Raw genomic sequence first — 20712 nt, forward strand, 5'->3', positions numbered from 1 at the left:
GTCCTGTCACCTTAACTGGAATCTGTCAGCTAGACTAGACTAGAGAGATAGCTAATCCTACATCAAGAACATTTTCACATGTGCCTGGAGTGAATCTGCCATGTAATGCACTTGTCAGGATGTCTAAAGGACAGAAAGCTGGGAGTCCATGAAGGTTATGAGAAGAAGCCGTACGGCAGTTTGTGCTTCCTTGGTAACAAGAGCTTGCAGGTACTCCACAATTCAGTCTCAGATTTGCCTTCATTATTAAATTACACCTGATGACATGATTGATGGGGAGGAGCCCTTTGTACCTCATCCTCTTCTAATTAACGTAGGCTATGATAGTCACCAACAAGAACCTGGTAACTGTCAAGGGCCAAACTGGTTTATGTCAATTCCAAACAACTAAAGTTAAACATAAATGATTACACTTGATAAAAGGGGTATTACCCAAGCCCTAATTAACGAATGTTCCACGTATTTACTTCTACTTAGGACATGGAAGTCACTCTGATTCAAGTCAACAGCATTGGCTGAACTGCTTTTTTTTTTTTTTTTTTTTTTTTTTTAATCATCATTTTATTGAGATATATTCACATACCACGCAGTCATACAAAACAAATTGTACTTTCGATTGTTTACAGTACCATTACATAGTTGTACATTCATCACCTAAATCAATCCCTGACACCTTCATTAGCACACACACAAAAATAACAAGAATAATAATTAGAGTGAAAAAGAGCAATTGAAGTAAAAAAGAACACTGGGTACCTTTGTCTGTTTGTTTCCTTCCCCTACTTTTCTACACATCCATCCATAAACTAGACAAAGTGGTGTTTGGTCCTTATGGCTTTCCCAATCCCATTGTCACCCCTCATAAGCTACATTTTTATACAACTTCTTCTCTCTTCTTAAATGCTAGTGCCCATTTTATTTTGTTTCTCTTCTTACCTCCCTACCTGATTGTTCTCTTTCTTTCAGTCCTCTTTTTCTCCTCCCCTCTTAAATGTGGTTAATTCCTGAGGGTTTCATACTTAAGATTTCTGTTCTTCTTTCCCTTCATCCTGTTCTCCATAAATCTGTCATCATAAAATCTTAGAGTTGGAAGGGACTTTAGACATCGTCCTGTCACATAGAACAAACTTCCACCCTCTGCAGTTACTTCTGCTCCTTTAGATGGTGGTCTTGGTTCCTCTATTAAGCTAACCCTCCAGCCTCTGAGCATTACTGATGCGCTTGTCTCCCTAAGGCAGTGCCTCTTAATGATACTATCTCAAACTCAGAAAGGAAAACTAGACCTATATATTCTTCCTTTAAAAAGATAATACTTCTGAGTTTATAGGCTCAAACTTTACGGTTCTGTTGGATTCCTCCCCCACCATCTGGGAGAGGAATGTTTTTCCTTCCTTTATTTAATCTGCCTGCTTCCCATCTCTTCCCTGTTCTCAGGTCTACTTCTCTAGTCCAAGCTCTCTCTTCTGTCTCTGAACCAATTACCTTTTTATCTACTCTGGTCTTCTAACCATTGATCTTTAGTTCATTTTCTGGATAAGGCACTTGGAATCAGTAGACTAATACAATATGGTCTATGTCCTGTGCTTTTTCCTATGGAAGATTCCAAGTTCTTACCATTGGACAAAGTGAAGTTTCTTTTTCAATCCAGGCTACACTTAGCATTTTTCTGTGTTTCATGACAGCAGTGAAAAGGGAGGAGGAAGAGTTGAACTTACTTTAGAGGGGCTCTGCAATGTAAGAACATATTTTAGTTACAAAAGACAGTGTTACCAAGTTCCATAGGATGCTGTCACTAATGATGTGTACATTTGCCCATCAGAGAATTAAAAGTCATATACCAACCAGTCTTACAAGACATAGTACTAGTAGGAGCATTGTGTGGGAGAAAAAAAATTAATACATTTAATAAGGCAGAATAAACAATATCTGCTATCAGAATAATTAATCTGAACTTTTTTTTTCTGCTGGCATAAAAGTATATTAGAAACTGTTCAAAATTTATGTCGGTTCAAATAGCTTTAAAAATAAGTCTAAAAAAATTAAAAAGTCAGAACAAAGACATGGATCATGTAATAATGTGGATGAACCTTGAGGACATTATGTTGAGTGAAGTTAGCCAGAAACAAAAGGACAGATTCTGTATGGTCTCACTAATATGAACAGACATTAATGAACAAACTTTGGGAGTTAAAAGCTGACAACACAGGCGACCAGGAGATAGAAAGAGGGCAGAGATCAGCCATTTGATGCTGAAGGACTATAGAATGTTTAGGATTGATTGCATAGATCCAGAAATAGACAGGATAATACTGTGTGATGGTAGCACGGTATTGTAAGTACACTGAACAAAGATGTCTGTGAGTAAAGCTGAAAGAGGTGGGATAGGAGAATGTATGACAGCAGAGGTAAAGATAGATGATAAAGACTGGGACTGTATAACGTGGCAAAAACTGGAGTGGCCAATGACTGTTACTAAATATACAAATATAAAAATGTTTTTGCATGTGGGAAAGCAAATGAATGTCAACCATGTAGAAATTTGAAAAATGGATGGTATTCAGGAAAAAACATAATCAAAGCAAACTGGAGTCTATGGTCAACAGTAACATTGTAATATACCTCCATTAAATGTAACAAAGGCAATACGTCAATGCTAAGTGTATATGAGAAGGGGATATAGGGGAGTAATATGGGATTCTTGGTAGTGGTGTTATTTGCTGTCCTTAGTAGTATATTGTATTGTATGACATGTTATTTTTCTTTTTATCATTTTTTCTTATTGCTAAAAAAAAAACAAAAAACAAAAAAAACAATTTTTCTTGTAGTAATAAGTATGTTCAAATGCTGATTGTGGTGATAAGTGTACAACTTTATGATGATACCATGAACAACTGATTGTACACTGTGGATAAATGTATGGTATGTGAATATAACTCTATAAAATTGTAGGAAAATATATATATAGGAGTAAAAGTGTTGGAGAAAACATGGTGAGAGGGATGATGCCTCACCAATATGGACTAACTACAATGTGTAAACTCAGAATTGAATCTTAGAACATAGCCTAACATGGACACAATAATTGTAATAGTCCCTAGATTGTAAGCTCTTACAGCAGTTAACTGTATCCCTGAAGTGTAAGGCCTATCTCTAAACTTTGAGATGCTGATTCCCTAGCATATGTTGTCACAAACATTGGGACTGGCGGTTTGATGTGCTGAGCCCTCGAGCATGGGACTTGCCCTTATGAAGCTCATTACCACAAAGGAGAGCCTAAACTTGTATGTAATGGTGCCTAAGAGTCTCCCCCTGAGTACCTCTTTGTTGCTCAGATGTGGCCCCCCCTCTCTCTAACTGAGCCATCTCGACAGGTGAACTCGCTGCCCTCCCGCCTACGTGGGACCCGACTCCCAGGGGTGTAAATCTCCCTGGCAACACAGAGTATGACTCCCGGGGATGAATGTGGACCCGGCATCGTGGGACTGAGAGTATCTTCTTGACCAAAAGGGGGATGCAAAATGAGACGAAATAGTTTCAGTGGCTGAGAGATTCCAAATGGAGTCGAGAGGTCACTCTGGTGGACATTCTTATGCACTATATAGATAACACCTCTTAGGCTTTAATGTATTGGAATAGCTAGAAGTAAATACCTGAAACTACCAAACTCCAACCCAGCAGTCTGGACTCCTGAAGACAATTATATAATAATGTAGATTACAAGGGGTGACAGTGTGATTGTGAAGACCTTGTGGATCACACCCCCTTTATCTAGTGTATGGATGAGTGGAGGAATGGGGATAAAAACTAAAGGACAAATGGGGTGGGATGGGGGGATGGGGGGATGATTTGGGTGTTTTTTTTCACTTTTATTTTTTATTCTTGTTCTGGTTCTTTCTGATGTAAGGAAAATGTTCAGAGACAGATTGTGGTGATGAACACATAACTATGTTATCATACTGTGGACAGTGGATTATATATCATGGATGATTGTATGGTGTGTGAATGTATTTCAATAAAACTGAATTTAATAAAAAAAAAAGAAATTAACAAAAAAAAATTAAAAAGTAAAATAGATCTGATGCCTATGTCTTTGTCACATCTTACAATAATTGAGTCATGTATTTTGTTCATTTGGGTTCAATATTGTTACTCTAAAAGTGATGTAAGGCTGAACTAGAAAGATACAAAACCTACCTTCAAAGAACAAAGGTGGGAATGAAAGCAGTAACAGTCACTGCATTCTCACCTTCCAAAGGGCTGAAGTGCAGGTTTAGTCTTTTTAGATACAATCACTTTCAGTTGAGTCACCTCTTACCATGCTTGAACTTAGCCTCAGAATACCTGAGGCTGGGAGGTCGAAGTCTGCATAACTAATTGAGAAATAATAATAACTCAACAATAACATGTATTAAGTGAATATTAAGCACTAGATTTAACTGCCAGGCATTATTTACATCTAGAAAAAAGTTTTAGGCAGATTTACAAACACCATATATTAGTGTACTAGCCACAACCACCTTTTTTACTCTTAAAAGTAAACAAACAAACAAAGCCTCACACATCCCATTTTAGAAAAGAAAACAAACAGAGACATCTCTGTAAGCCAATAACCAAGCCAAGGAGCGTGTCAGGCAATATTTGTGAAGCTCACCATGCAGCTGACAGGACCATGGATTCTGAGGTGGAAATTTTTTGGAAAGGCTACATTTCAGTCCATTAAAATATCCTGTGAAAACAAGCTTGCAAGTATAAATAGTCTTTTATTTAAATAGCCTATTTTCTTGGAAGAATCAGGTTCATTTATTATGGTGGGGAGAATAATACATGAAAACAGCAGTTCAAAACTGACAGTGAATCCACCTCAAAGCAAAAGCACTTCTGGCTTGTCTCAAGTAGCTGTGTTAATATGGCCTAAGAGAAAGCTTGACTAGCGGGTATAATTAAAGTATGAATCATAGGTGCTCTGAAAGCACCTATAGGAACAAAGTCCATTATAACATACTAAACTTTAGGGACTCCTGGATGAAGGGACGGGGAAGAATCCTAATTTCATGTAAACACAGTATGAAATACGTTAATAGTTTCAACACATCATTATCTTGGCATCTGTGTGAGGCTAGTAGAACATAGCATATTCTGACTCATGCTACATTGATACTCATTTTCTGTATTGTCTTTTCTGAGAACTTTCTGAGGACTGGTATAATGCTTTGCTTTACTTATCTCCCTATATAAATCACTTTGTGTGATTCCTAATAGTGTAGACAGTAGGCATAAAACATGCAATTATGTACATGCATAGGTAAATCATAACCCATATCTGAGAATGTAGAATAAATCTGTCCTGACACGTAAGAGTTTTAAAGAAACCCAACATACTACATGCTGCTTATCAAAGACTGTTGATGCATTTTTTTTCAAAATTAATCACAGGACTTTTATTTAATGAAAAACAAAAACAGGAAGAGATTGTTATATTTTATCTTGTTTCATATCTGAGCAGTTGGCATTGGATTTAGTTGTTTGGAACAGCAATGTGGCAAAAGTTGAAAGGGAACTATTTGTTTGTACTGTTTTTTTTTTTTTTTTTGGTCTTCTTTTAGGCTCCTGTAATGAATAGATGTAAAATCACCTCAATTGAAAAACAGCACCACTGCTTTTTATGCTGCATCATTGCAACAGCACTATTGCCCCAAATGAAGACTATTTAATTGACAGACCCTAATCAGACCTTTCGTGTTGAAATACTAATGGTGATTGGCCATTATGCCAATATTTTAAGGAATAATGATGTAAATACGGATGGAAAGTTTTTATGTCTGATTTCCCTAGCCCAGAAGAATTTAAATCAAGCCATTACATATACTATTTACATCATCTTCTCTTAGTCCAAGGTTTGCTAGCTGCTTTTAATGTTTATGTTTACTTTTTTTCCCCCAACCATTTGAAACTAAAATCTTGACAGTCCCTGAAACTTAATTGGGAAAAACATAAAGAACTTTGATGGAATTTTTCCCATGATCTGTCAAAGTATTTTTTAGCAGATGGTTCAAATGGACAAAATAATGAAAACATAGAAATTAAAAGCAGATCCTTAAGAAAAATAACTGAGTTCTCAGAAATCTTATGGAAGATGGCAGGACAAAGACGTAAAACAGCAGTTTCTTTTGCTGTCAATGTTTCAAGAGAACAGAAATTTATTAAGTGAAACTCTATCAGGGGAGGAGTAACTACCTCTTGGTAGGAATTAACTCTTCATTCTGAACTCCAGCCCACTAACACGATTGAAAAATCTCCACGCCTAAGGGTAATTCCATCCAGTGTCAATAAAAGACACTAGTAATGTGATGCAAACAGTATTCTAAAGTAGAAGTACCTAAACCTTAAAAGCGTACTTGAGGGATGTGGATTACCTAAAATCTTCCCACCTACGCAGCAATTTAGAACAACAACAACAAAAAAGTCCGATGAAGCATTTTACTGTGAAGGTAAAAACCCTGACTTTCTAGAATCAATGAAGTGATAGGTGGGAAAGAGACAGGAAAACCTTTCAACCTGGAATTTATATGCATTGAGTGCGGGAAGTGTGAAATAAAAATTGAAACGAACGCTATTAAGTATTATCTTCCATCCAGGCTTCAAAATGATATTCCAAACTTTAGGGAAAGTTAGTGTGGGTTTGTCTCCCAGATAATTCCTGGAGAGTGGGTAATGAGGAAGGAGAGGTGGGGGACATGTGTTGAGGCTTAAGAACCTTTTATGGAGCGGAGGACCCCGAAGTGTCTCCGGCGTGTCCGAGCTGGGCGCCCAGGAGGGACTGGGCTAACGCCCCCGTCCAAGCAAAGAGCGCAGAGCGCCGGAACCCGGGAGCGAAATGCCTGCCGGTGGGTGGGGGCAGGAGGGTCAATGGGCGAAGGGGCGGGGTGACGCAGGGTGGGAGCGCAGCGGTGGGGAGGAGGGTCTCCGAGCCCGGGTGCGATTTGCAAGCTCTCTGAGCCTGCGTCCACCGAGGGGGAGGGTTTCCCCCGCCCGGCCTAAGTTGCTGCTGGGTGCTTCTAGCTCACAGCGCAAAAGACTGTCAAGAGAGTAGGAGAGTGGAGGTGCCGGAAGTGTCTGCGGGCCGCGAGAGAAACTTTTCTGCTCCGGCCACGGCCCGGAGCCTCGCAGCTTCCGTGCCGGGAGCGACGATGCGCCCCGATGACAACGACCTGAGCGATCCCGCGCTTCGGTCCGCCGCCCGCGCCTGCGCTCGCCTCGCCTCCGGGCAGGAAGACTAAGCCCAGAGGCGTCCGCGCGCCGCGGAAGCCCGGCGCAGGCGGCGCGGCGCGCGGGACCCGTTTCCTTTGCGCCTTCCTCTAGCGTCCCGGTGCGTTCCCTACGATCGCGCGTCTCTAGCGCCAGCCGCGACTGCCCGCTGCCCCGCCCTGACCGCCGGCCCGGACGTGCTGTTGGCCGCCGCTGGCAGTGCCTCGGCCATGGGGCTGCCCACTCTGGAGTTCAGCGATTCCTACTTGGATAGCCCGGATTTCAGGGAGCGCTTGCAGTGTCATGAGATTGAGCTGGAGCGAACCAACAAGTTCATCAAAGAGCTGATCAAGGACGGCTCTCTCCTCATCGGGGCGCTGAGGAGTAAGTAGGGCTGGCAGGGAGGAGGCGGGAGCAGTGGGGGACCAGGGTGTCCCCGCGGAGTGCGGGTCTGTGGGGTGGGACGGAGGAGACGAACTTCTTTTGTTTGAATGGGTTTGGGGACAAAAGCTGAAGAGCTCCCCTGCTGGTGGCCAACAGTTTGTTCTTAGGTGTTCTTATTAACTTCTATGTCTATAAAGAAGGGAAAGTTCTTATGGGCACTGGAATATGTTCTTAGGAAAGTCTATCAGAGTCACCTTTTTCTATAACGCTCCTGAGAAGATGTTGGGGACTACTGATCTTTTTTTGCAAGTTCATTGTACCTAGTTTGAACACTTAAAAAAAAAGTGTTTCAGGGTAAGTCTTAAGGATAAAACTAAACTGGTTAATTTAGTGATATTTCAAAGAAAATATTAATTTCTTTTGTACTTCAGTGGCTCTTCAATGGGCACAATCGAGTTGGCTCCCTCACCCCCCCCCCCTTAAAGACACATTTTGCAGTTTTGCCTTTAGTAGAATCAACAGCGACAGCATGGCACCAGTGGATTTTCTCTCTTTGCAAGTTTTCTGTGCGTTTTAATTTTTGGTGTGCATTCTGTATGTTGGTTCAGTCATGAGGATGAGGGTTCAGTGGCTTAAAGCAAATCGGGACTTTTTACAAGCTATGGAAGGTAAGCACTGCCTTTAGGGGCTTTTCCCATCTCCTTTTCCTGGCTGGATTTTCTTTCCTCCCTGAGGTGTCTTCTGGCTCTTCATTTTCAATTGCTAAAACCTGAAAGAATATCTGAAACTGAGTTTCTCACCGAGAATTGAGTGATTAAAAGATGAGGCTTAACTCACCTTTCCCCGATTATTGCATCTTAATGGAGGCCCCTGAATGATGCTTTAGGCTCTGTAGTGAAGCTTTGGAATTTGTGCCTGTGAGACCTGGATGAGTGAGGCCCTGGGTCATCTAGTAACCCCTAAGGCATGAATAAGTAGAGGCAAAATGTTTGTGTAGGTCAAGTGCAAGGTGATTGACAATATGGTGGGTGTGTTTGTGCAAGAAACTTGAGACTACCAGCTGATATGCATTTTGAAGCATGCGTTAATGGTAAGGGTGGAGCTTAGCAAAATTATCTTGGGTAGAGTATAAAGTGAAATTAGTGGGCCTCAAATCTTTTATTTTAACCATCCCAAATGCTAAAGCATTTACTTATCAAATGTGTTATTTAACCAGGGTAAAGAACATGTATTCTGTGCCCATAATCACTTAATTTCTGAACTTGAAGTGACGACTGATACTGATGTTTACTGTGATTTGTGAAGAATATGGTTTTTCAACAGTTCTTTGCAAATCCTGGTTGAGGTCTCTGAACTACTCTCTTTGCCTCTTAGAGAGCATTGTACTGCAGACAGCTTCCTGGTCTGAGTGCTACATGCCAAGCAGACTGATGTTGGAGCTGCCAGAAGTTCTGCAAACAATTTAAAAAAAAGTTTTTATATAGGAAAAGAACTAAAAGTGTTGGTTCCATACTTCCCAACCATTTTACAGTTTGGAAAAGTGAGGCCCAGAGAAGTTAAGTGGCTTGCTTAATCCATTTTTCTCTTTCTCTCATTCTCTCTCTCACACACACACAGACATAATCTTATGGAATTATTTGCAGGTATCTCATTTCTGCTCTTTGGTCTTGCCAATTTAAATCTGACCTTTAGGTTATGCTAAAGCAGTCATCTTGGAATGTGTATCATATCAAAGTTCTTTGCTCAGAGCTAAAATTTGGGTATACAAGAGTTAGCAAATTGTCTTTTTCCGTGTCCCCAAAATGCCCTGGGATGGGAACATAGTGGCTATCCAATTTTTTTCCTCCTAGAATATTCTGTCTTGTTTTTTGTTTGTTTCTTTCAAAAGTTGAAAATACACAGCTGTACTCTGAAATGTACATTATTTTACTTGTGGTATTATGAACTTAATTATTAAGACTCTTAAATCTAGCATTGCAAAAATCAGGTTATTCTCATCCTTATAGGTTTGTTCTTCCATCCATAAGTGAAGAAATCTTGAGTGTGAAGCTCCTTGAAGTCATAGACCCTGTCTCATTAATTTAGCCGTATGAACTTAAATATACAACCAGCTGCCGTCTTTCTAGTAGTTTGTAGTGAGAGATTACACACCTTAACTAACATTTGAGTATAACTTCTCTCATTGTGGAAGGAAAAAAGTTTAATCCTTGTTAAAATAATTCTCAGTTGCCAAGTGGGAAAGATTTTGGAGCAGAGGAACCCTTGGAAGTCACATGGTGGCACAGCTTTTTTTCCCCACCAAGCCATCTTCTGTCCCCTGGGGAGGATGCTCTGAGGCTCACCTGCAGCTGCTAAAGACCCCCGGAGCTGCTAGGGGAGGAGGAGTATGTCCTAAAGGACTTGGAATCTTTGATGATGTCAGGCCCACTAAGGGAGCCTCCTTTTCTCATTCCTGCTCCTCTTCCCTCCTTGCCTAAGAAAGCCTCCAACTCCCCTGACTTTAAACCAAGAAAGTTCTCTACACCAACTATTTCTGCAGGTGTATCCATTATCCATTTCAAGTTTTTAGCACTTTGCAGTTATTTTGAACAATTAATGATTTCTTAATATAATCTTCTTTATCTGACAGTCACTGATGCATTTCTAAGTATCTTAAATTATTTCCACCCTGGTTAATAACTTTTCTGATAAAGGTTTTGGCCTGCATGCTTTTAGTTAATACATGTATGCCTATCTGAACAAATAGGAGTCTTATGTGCTCCTTGACTTATGGTCCAGGATGTAGATTTCTTTAGTAGACTATTTGTAGGGGTCCTTGTAAATGAAGATATTGAACTAGATGATTTTAATTTTAAATAATATATGAGATACTTTTATATATCTTAAGATATTTTTAAAATGACTTATTGCATTTGATATTCACATCTATGAAAAAGAGGCAAAAAGGCTGACAGTTAATTAAATGGATTGACCTAGAGCCAAGTTTAAATTCTGGTGTTGTCAAATAGTGTGTGACAGTTGGCAAGTAACTTAACCTGTCTGGTTCCTACCTTTTCTTTAAACGAAGAAATAAGCGTCACCTCTTTGGTTTGGTCTTAATATTAAGCATATAATATAAAATGATGACAAGGAACCCATCACATTGCTTTGGCCTATTCTAAGTACTCAAATGGTAGTTGTTTCCTGACAAGGATATCAGCCCATAAATGTAAACTGATAGACAAATGATAGGTTCATGGTTGCATAATATTTATTGATAATGCTTAGACTGAAAACAGATTTCCTGCTGTCTCTTCTGGTGCTTTCTCCACTGCATCAAGTTTTTGACTTCCTGTTCTTCTAAAACCAAATTTAGGTGTGATGTTTGGATCAATCAATAGCCTTTGAAAAGGGCTGCACCCAAGTAGGCATTTTCTTTTGTCTGGAAGAGGTTTATTACTGGTGTAGGTCAGATAATGAGCTTCTTCCCCAACCCCATGGCCTGGGTTCAGCAAAGCCAGAATTACTATCATTTATGAAGTTTGTCTGAGCCACCTGAGACCCCATGACATGGGACTTGAGATTTTGACTGCTGGCAACTGCCATTCTTTTGGAGATAGGTCCAGTTTATTTTTGGCCATTTCAGACTGAGTGTTGGTCAAAGTCCTGTCACAAAAGTTTTCTCTCTGTATTATACTGATTTTGAAGTTTCCTTTATTGATTTCCCTTGAGTTCAATGGCTTTATTTTCCTATCTTGCATCAAATGTCTGTGTTCATTTTGTTACCTGCCATATAGACATTTGGTGAGTAATACTGGAGAATATTCTTGATACTGGTAAATCAGGATTTAGTTCATGCTGTATGACTCAAAATCCCCACCCTTTTTCATCAAATGTTATTCTATGAACTATGTTCCTTTAACAGGTGCCAATCTTAAATTGTGATTGAGTTGTGAAATCACAGGCTATTTTTGTTTATTAATTTTCTCCTTTTAAGACAAGATTAAGAAATTTGTAAAATTTTCCAAAGTTATTGCATTATTTACTTGGTCATCCTTCAGATTTTAGTGAGCGCTGCTATTGTTTTAGGCTATTTTTGGTATTTGAATTTGCACCTAGGTTTTATTTAGTTTAAGTGGAGCTCAGTGTAGATTCTTGTTTATTCTGCAAGAGCTACTTCAACACTGCATATGCTGCTAAGGTCATTTTGCTTGTTTAGTTAGGCAGGCTAATCAAAGGTGTGGCTGTTTAATTCCTTCAGCCATTCATTTGGCACTTAGAGATCATTAGAATTTGAGTTAAATGAGCAGAAGTAACTACATTTTTCAAATAAACTGTAATTAATTTTAGGGACTGGTAGGTTAGGAATGTAGTGCTTTAAGGTTTTGCTTCAGAGACATACAGTAGTACAAATAAAAGCAGTTACACTTGTGTTAATTTAGATGGGCGTCTTGGCACTCATCAGAGTGGAATTAAATTGGTCTGGCTGATTACTTCATCTTCCTTTCTTCGCATTCTCTACCATGAGGTTAGTGGGTGCCCTTTAACAGTGTCTTTACTTCCCCTGGATGTCCTTTTTCAGCAGGTGGTAATTGAGGGGCTGTCCTGTGTTAAAAGGTCAGGGAATGGGTTCCTGGAGGAACAGAAAACGGTGCCTGTCTGGTGGAGGAGACAGGCATAGAAATAATCACTTTACGCACTGCCTCCTAATCCAGTTATGATCCCTGTGCTCTGAGAGTACAGAAAATTCCAGTACTTGTTAAATTTTAAGTTACTGAAAAGGTGCTTTAACAAACATCCTGTCAATTAACATTTCTTAGAGCACAGTGGTAATGTGTAAATAATGATGCTTAAGTTTTTATTCAGGTTATATAAGATAAAAGTAATAAAGCTTGCAGTCAGTATTGCTTTGCTGTTAAGTACAATTTTATTAAAGTAATGTATACATTGAGGCTGGAAAATCTTTTCTCTAGATTTATAAACAGAAGTATTAGATTAAGAAATTCAGGACATTAAGCTTCATTCAGTAAATGTTATGAAATAATTAAATGTTTATAATGGGCGGGTAAGAAAGGGTAGGGAAATGGTGGTGGGATTATTCAGTCTTGAATCTCTTTCACTGACATTGTTGTCTGAGCATTGATCACCACCTTTTGTAGCCCCAGCCATCCTGCTGTTGGGGCAGTAATTTCTGCTGATTTCAACCTTCTAGGCAGGAGCTAGCCTCTGCATAGACCCACCTGCTACCCCCACCACTTCCCCAGTTTTAGTTTGCAGCTCTGCCAGTCTTCTGGCCTGTTGAACCTCTGCCCAGCATCTAATAATCTTTGAAGTATATCCCCATTGGATGGACCTGATCAACTTGTTACCAGTTTTTTGCTGTCTTTAATCCTGAAAATTAAAACCATTTGCTGAGTACCTGGCTCTTGAGTGAATGAAGTCTGTACTCCATCTTTTGTAGCTGCCATATTCTGAGTAATGGTGGCTGTTTTTTGTATAAGTACAGTGATTTAACATTTTTTTGTCTTAATAGCTCTTGAATCAGAGGAAAAGGGGCAAGATGATAACAGGATAGTCAATAAAAATGTAATTATTTTTATAATTTTATCTTTGGGGGAAGTCAGACTTAAGTGTGCATTTTTCTGGGAGTGTGGATACTTCTCTAGCTGATTACATCTAGCTGAAATATTTGGTTAAGCAGAAAACTCAAATTCATGTCTGCAGTATTATGATTTTATCAAGAATCCAATTATAATACTGAAGAAAGTGTTACAGTGAAACACAAGCACACATGTATATACAGTGCTGTATAGGGAATGTGATCTGACTCAGAAAAAGTGAACTGTGAAATATCAAGGTACGTTATACTAGCTAATAATCTGCCAGGTTTCCTGACTTCTTTCCTTTTTGCAGAGTTGTTCATGCACGAAAGAAAAGAAAAAATCTACTTTTCTAAGATTTTGAAACTTTTGTTTGAGAATAATTCTTCCAAGTGTAAGTTTTGTATGGAACGTGGCAGCAGAAGGCTAGGATAAGACTAATAATTAATTCTTTGTGTAAATAGTCACAATTTCCTTTATTGTTGATTTTTGTAACCCCAATTTTTAGATTTTGTAGTAGAAGTATCCATTCCTAATGGTGTTTTAAAAATGTTATTGGATTATCTGATTTGGCTGATTAATCTGGCATAATCGAGAATGTCTTGTAGTAGGTGAAAGATGGGGAACCCTCCTGGATTGGTTCTCAAGGTCAGGTGATAAGATAAAAAAATTGGAAAAAATGCTTCATATACATAATTTTGCTACACTAATATTACTCTCCCTGAACCCTTGCTTTACTCTGTGAAAAAGTGGGTAGCACAGAATGACTTCTCATTATTTGCAAGTCAGACACATTCCTCAGTAGTGGAATTTCTGTATTTTGAATGAAAACGATGAAAAAAAAATGTGGTGGTAAGAGCGGATAGCAGGAAAAATTAAAATTAGTTGTGGAAACAATTTAAATTAAATTTTGGTTTTGGAACTTATGTGAAACACTGTGGGCCTTCTATGAAAATGTTACCGTTTGACATGAGAGAATTGGAAATAGGCGACTAGCCTTTCAGTTGTTTTTAAAGTTGGTTGGGGGAAGATCTGAGGGCTGTGGTTCCCTTAAAAATGGTCAGTATAAGACAGCTGAGTCCCCTTTCACTTTTCTATTTCTTTACCCCACCCAGCTCCTACCATTGGGTTAGTCCTGTACTTTCTATGCCCCAAGTATCTTAAATATGGTTTTCTCTAACTGCATTAATACTCTCTCAGTTTAGCTGTTTCTATTATTTTACTTAGTTTTTGAGAATAAACTGGTAGATGGCAAGGATATTTGTGATTTAATTAGCTCTTATCACATCATAGATATTCAGTAACTGCTGAACACCAGCCAATTTACATTTCACTAAGAAGAGCATGATATGAAGGAGTATTTTGAAAATCTGCTGAGTTAATGTGCCAGTGAATGGGGACCACAGTTATGCTCTTTACTATTCTCAGCAGGCTCTTAGCAGGCTTTATGTTTTAGTGCACTGGCACATGTGAGCTGAGTTTTAGGACGGGGTAATCCAGTGGAAAGCGGACAACAACAACAGTTAGAACTTCATTTTGTTCCTGGTGTTGCCACTGACTTGTGGTGTGGGTACAAACTGCTTGTCCTAGGCCTGTTTTCATCAAAAATGGGAATAATATTTGTTCTGTGTGCCTTGTATGGTTTTTGTGTGGGCCAATGGAAATCGCTAAAGGGCACAATAACATAATATGAATATGTAAGATGTTAATTTGCTTTAGGCAATATCATTATAAACCTGTCTAATAATTTCAGCTTTTTTCAAGACTTAAGTTTAACAGATTCTTGTCAATATTATTATCATATTCAGCAGAAACAAGAAATTGCCAAAGTGTAAATGTTTTATTTGAATGTTGAAGTATGGACTTGTTTGTCTCCCAAATAAAATATACTTGGTATGAAATAAGAAGTAACATGGGTTTGATTTACCTTTTTTTTAATTTTTTAAAGCAAATAAATAATTATCTACCTTGGTCTGGGAACGAGAAAACATTAGGTTAATGTTTAGGGATTATGAACAGACAGTATTTTAGTACGTTATGGACTTATTTTGTAGTGCTCTAGTTGTGCTGGCTTAGGTCAGTGGTATATAAAAGTTATTAAAAGTAACGGTCACACTTGCACTTCTCAGGAGTGAAATAGATTGTTGAACAATTTCACGAAATCTAAAAGCCCGAACTCTGCAGATGAGAGAACTTTTTTCCCCCCACATTGGTTTCTGCATTGAAGCCAGAGGAAATTGAATTGAGCATTTTAGCTAGGTGATCCTGGGAAGGTATTGTGATTGACTTGATGTCAGAATTGCTAGGAAAGGATGTTTGGATTGTACCCTAAGGACAATACAGATGATTTCAAAAAAAAGAGAATTTTGTGGGGGGATCTGTGAGATAAAGGGAGCTCTGCCCAGGGACTGGGGGAAGGGAACCGTGAACAAGAGGCTTGGATTTTTGGGATAGTTTGGAAAGTGAAGCCAGGGGCTGGAAAAGACAAACCTCAGGGGTTAAACAAAGAAAATACAGTCTGAATAAATCTGAACAGGAATAGTAGAGAGTGACAGTGTCCAGATTTGTCAAGTTTATACTATGCTAGCTTGTTTCTTCAGATGTCTGTAATGGAAATTAGAATGTCATGAATATTAATGGCTTGGCTGAATGTGATGTTTTGTGACATTGATAAAGAGACGAGAGAATATGAAATAGGGATGCAGAACCAATATTTCAGTTGCAGATGCTATGCCCACTTTAAGTCCTTAGGTGATGGCTTAAACTTGTCCTTTTTTTTTTTTTGTTTTATTCACATACCATACAATCCATGTACAATCCAACCTAAGTGTAAAATCATTGGCTTCTGATATAATCATGTAGTTATGCATTCACGAGTACAGTCAATAAGAGAACATTCTCATTGGCTTAGACTTGTTTTTGTTTGGGATTGTGCTTTGCACTTCTGTCAGAACATATGATAGCTCAAGGTAATCCCAATTTATCCAAATAACATGAATATTAAATTTGTGTAAAAGAAATAGGGGAGTTGTTCTTCAGCTTAGCGTTATCACTCATACATTGGCAGTGCTAATAACATTTACTCTTTAGTCATTAGAATGTTTTAATGTTAAGTAGGTTCATTGAAGATTTAACATTAGCCAATGACATGTAGTAGAAAGAGCCTGGACTTTGGAATCAGAGAAATGCTTTTCAATCCCAGTTCTACCACTTATTAGCTGTGTGAGGATGAGTCACTTGGCTTCTTTCATGAGTTTCCTTGTCTACAATGTGGGAACAATATTTACTTCCTATGTTTATTGGAAGGATTAAATAACACATGTAAAGTGTCTAGAATAATGTATAGTATGTGCTATTCAGTGTTAATTTTCTCACTTCTCTTTCCCTAGTTAATGTTGAGATTGAGGAGCTAAATTCCAAAAAGGATGTGAAGTGGTTTCTCTAAGCAAATTTTTTGTCTTCTGAGGACAAATGCTCTGTATTTAATGTTGATGTGTGAACTTTAGACTGCACGCCATTGCTTGGTGTCACGAACGGGGCTCGCAGCTGGAGTAAGCCACTGCTTCTGTGGGATAACTTAGCTAACTTTCTAAGGACCTTTCCAAATCTGATATTTTCTGATTTTTGTGAAAAGCATGGCATTTGTCATGTTTTATTTTGATGACAGAGTTAGCTCCCTGAGAGTTGGTACCAAATCGTTGGGATTCTGGAGCTGGACACATGATAAATTTTTAATTTTTAATAAGTGTTCATTAAACGGATGACTGAATTTTATAGGAAATAGTTATAGGAATTTGTATCAAAGTAATGATTGGAGATGCAGAAATCTACAGGATATGATTAAACACGTAATGCTGGAAACAATTCCAAAAATGGTGGCATGTTTTACAGACTAACCAGAATGAGATTGATAAGAGCAGGCTTATTCAAGGAACTGGTATTTGTATTAAAGAATTAATTTTTCTCTCCAGCAGTGACAGTTATATGTAGTAATTCAGATACAAGGGATGTTGCTAAGAAAGTGAAATTGTACACATGACTTTTTGTTTTCTGTTTGTAACAAAGCGTTGCATGGGTTATTTTCAAGATGCCATCTCAGAGGATAGGTTTTAATTGTATGGGAATGCCTTCTTTACAGTGCCATTCATTTTTTTAAAAAACAGCTTTTTTGAGGTATATTTCACATGCCATAAAATTCACTTTTTAAAAAATGTACAATTTAGCTTTTTTCATATATTCACAGAGTTTTGCAACCATCAGCACTAATTTCAGAACATTTCATTGTCTCAAAAAGAAACCCCCATATCTATTAGCAGTCACTCCCCCGTTCTGCCTCTTGCCCCTAGCCCCTGGCAACTACTACTAATATACATTCTGTTTCTATATATTTACCTATTCTGGTCATTTCATATTAAGGGAATTATACAGTATGTGACCTTTTCTGACTGACTTCCTCCACTTAGCATAGTGTTTTCAAAGGTTTATCTGTATTGTTGCACATATCAGTGTTTCATTCCTTTTAATTGCCAAATATTATTCTATTGTGTGGCTATACCATATTGTTTATCCATTCATTAGTTGATGGACATTTGGGTTGCTTTCATTTTTTGGCCATTATGAGTAATGGTGCTGTGAACATTTGTGCACCCATTTTTTTTTTTAACAATTAAACTTTTAATTTTGAAGAACTTGCAAATGTAGAGGACAGTTACAAAGCTAATATAAATCCCATACAGAGAACTCCAACATATTCCCTATCCCCCAAGACACCCAGATTCACCAATTTTAACATTTTGCCACATGTGCCGTATCATTCTATCAGTCAAGCTATCCATTTATCCATCTAGCTATATATGTTTGTGCCTGTTTATCAGTCCATTTGCTGAACATTTGACTGTAAGTTGTATACGTCATGCTTGTTGAACACAATATTGCCATGTGCATTTTCTAGGAACAAGGATATTCACTTATTTATCTCCCTTCAGTGCAGTTATTAAGTTCAAGAAATTTATCATTTATACAAAGCTTGCCATCTATATTCCAACTTTTTCGTATGTCCCAGTAATTTCCTTATGTGCCTTCTCTCCTCCTTTGTTAGATCCTGTCCAGGATTATGGTTTGCCTTTAATTATTATTGTCTCTTTAGCTGCTCTTTCTTTTTTTAAATTGGGGGAACATACATACAACAGAACTTTTCATTTCAACCATGCCCGAGCATACAATTCAGTGGAATTAATCACATTCACTATGTTGCGGTATCCTCAAAATCTTCCATTGCTAAAATTTTCCTATCTCCCCAAACAGGAACCCGACACCCATTTTGCATTAATACCCTGTACTCTGCTCCATCCCCCCATAAACCCTAGCAAGCTGTATTCTAATTTCTGTCTCTGTGAGCTTGCATATTCTCCAAAATTTTCTTTCTAGTTACCAAGGGGCTTAAATTTAACATCCTAAATCTGTAAGTCTTGTTTGCTTTGATACCAACTTAACTTCAATAGTGTAGACAAACTATATTCCTATACCCCTCTTTCCCCCACCCTTTGAGTCCAAAACCAATACATTTTATGCATTTACACTTTAAATCCTGTTGGAAGAAAAAAGTGGCGTTACAAGCCAATAATACAACAGTACTGGCATTTATATTTACCCTTGTTGTTACCCTTACTGGACCATTTCTTCATGTAGCTTCTATTTATTGTCTAATGTCCTTTTGTTTCAACCTACAGAACTCTCTTTTGCATCTCCTGTAGGGATAGTCTAGTGGTGATGAACTCCATCAGCTTTTGTTTATTTGGGAATGTCTTAATCTTTCCCTCATTTTTGAAAAATAGTTTTGCCAGATATAGAATTCTTGGTTGGCAGTTTTTTGCTTTCAGCACTTTAAATATCATCCCACTACCTTCTTGTCTCCATGATTTTTAGTGAGAAATTGGCATTTAATCTTATTAAGGCTCCCTTGTATGTTACATGTTGATTCTCCCTTGCAGCTTTCAGAATTAATTTGCTCTTTATCTTTGGCATTCGACAGTTTGATTATTATATACCATAGTGTGGATCTACTTGGGTTTATCCTGTTTGAAGTTCTTTGAGTATTTCGGATGTATATATTCATGTGTTTTGTTAAATTCAGGAAATTTTCAGGCATTATTTCTTTAGATATTCCCTCTGACCCTTTTTTCCTTCTTCTGGGACTTCTACAATATGTATATTGATATACTTGATGTCCCACAGGTTCCCAAGCTCCGTTCAATTTTCTTCATTCTTCTTCCTTCTGCACCTCAGCCTGGATGATTTTAATAATCTTATCTTCAAGTTCACTGATTCTTCTGCTAGCTGCAATCTGCTGTTGAGCCCCTCTAGGAAATTTTTGATTTCTGTTACTCTGATCTTCAGCTCTGGTTTCTTTTCAAAATCTTCATCTCTCTATTGATAGTCTTTTGTGCTCATCTATCATTTTCTTGATTTGTTTTAGTTCTCTACATGTTTTCCTTTAGATCTTTGAGCATATTTGATGCCGTTTTTTAAAATGTCTTTGTCTGGTATGTCCCAGGTCTAGTCTTCCTCATTGTTGGTTTCTAATGCTTTGAACTTCTGCTTTGCCTGGGCCATCACTTCGTGTTTCTTTGAATGTTTCATAAACTTTTATTGAAACTAGGACATTTTGCTATTTTAATGTGATATTGCTGGAATTTAGATAATGAAGTATCTGTTCCATAAGCTTGTATCCAGCTAGTGTTATGACAGAGCTTTCCTTGAATGTTAGGAACTAAAAACAACAACAAAAATAATAATAAAAAAAGAAAAGAAAACACCTTTTCCAGTCCTTGCAGATTGACCTTTACAGGTATTCTCCTTCAGGGCTTATCCATAAAATGGGTTTAGAAAATTGTTCAAAGCCAGAGCATAGGGGCATCCTGATCCTTTCTAAGCATGCCTCTTGTCTTGGGCATGTACATAAAGCCCTGGGAACTTCCCTGCTTATATGGGGAATGTCCCTTCCCTTAGAAAACAGAGTTTCTTCTCAGTTCCAGGCACTGCAGTGTTTATCCTATAGCCAGTAATCCCTTGCCACAGGCAACCACTTGACTGTGCTCCTACTCAGGGCAAGTTGTAGGATGGTAAGCTCCTCAGGCCACCGCCAGATAAATTGAACCAGACATACATGTTCACATATGTGTGTGAGAGTTACTCTGCTCCCTCTGGCACTGGAACCAGGGAGTACAGGCTTCTCTGCATTGAGCCTGTGAGAGGTGGGGGAGGGGACAGCCACTGAGCCATGAGATCCTACTGCCTTTAAGTAGCCTTTTTATTGGTTCACTGCTTGCCCTGTTAATGCAGTCCTTTAACTTTTCTGGAACTTTGAGAAAGATATTTCTGCCAGTTGTTGCTGGTTGTTCAAAATTTCTGTGGGTGGACAGATTCCTGAAGTGTCTTTTATTCCACCATCCTGATTGGGGCAGGGACCTTGTACCTCTTATTTTTGGGTGGACGTGTGTTTTTG

The 20712-nt window shown here is 38.4% G+C and overlaps 1 protein-coding gene across 2 annotated transcripts in view; it reads left to right on the top strand.

The window, feature by feature from the left end:
* Positions 1-6956: 6956 nt before the first annotated feature.
* ARHGAP42 (Rho GTPase activating protein 42) overlaps positions 6957-20712 on the top strand; it is a 301658-nt gene continuing 287902 nt past the window's right edge. For both annotated transcript variants that reach the window (XM_037841198.1, XM_037841199.1), the window contains exon 1: positions 6957-7629. In XM_037841198.1, the coding sequence (XP_037697126.1) occupies positions 7476-7629 (154 nt within the window). In that variant the 5' untranslated portion in view covers positions 6957-7475. The remainder of the gene's footprint in view (positions 7630-20712) is intronic.

This window comes from Choloepus didactylus, chromosome 6 (genome assembly GCF_015220235.1).
Source record: "Choloepus didactylus isolate mChoDid1 chromosome 6, mChoDid1.pri, whole genome shotgun sequence".
Lineage (NCBI taxonomy): Eukaryota > Metazoa > Chordata > Mammalia > Pilosa > Megalonychidae > Choloepus > Choloepus didactylus.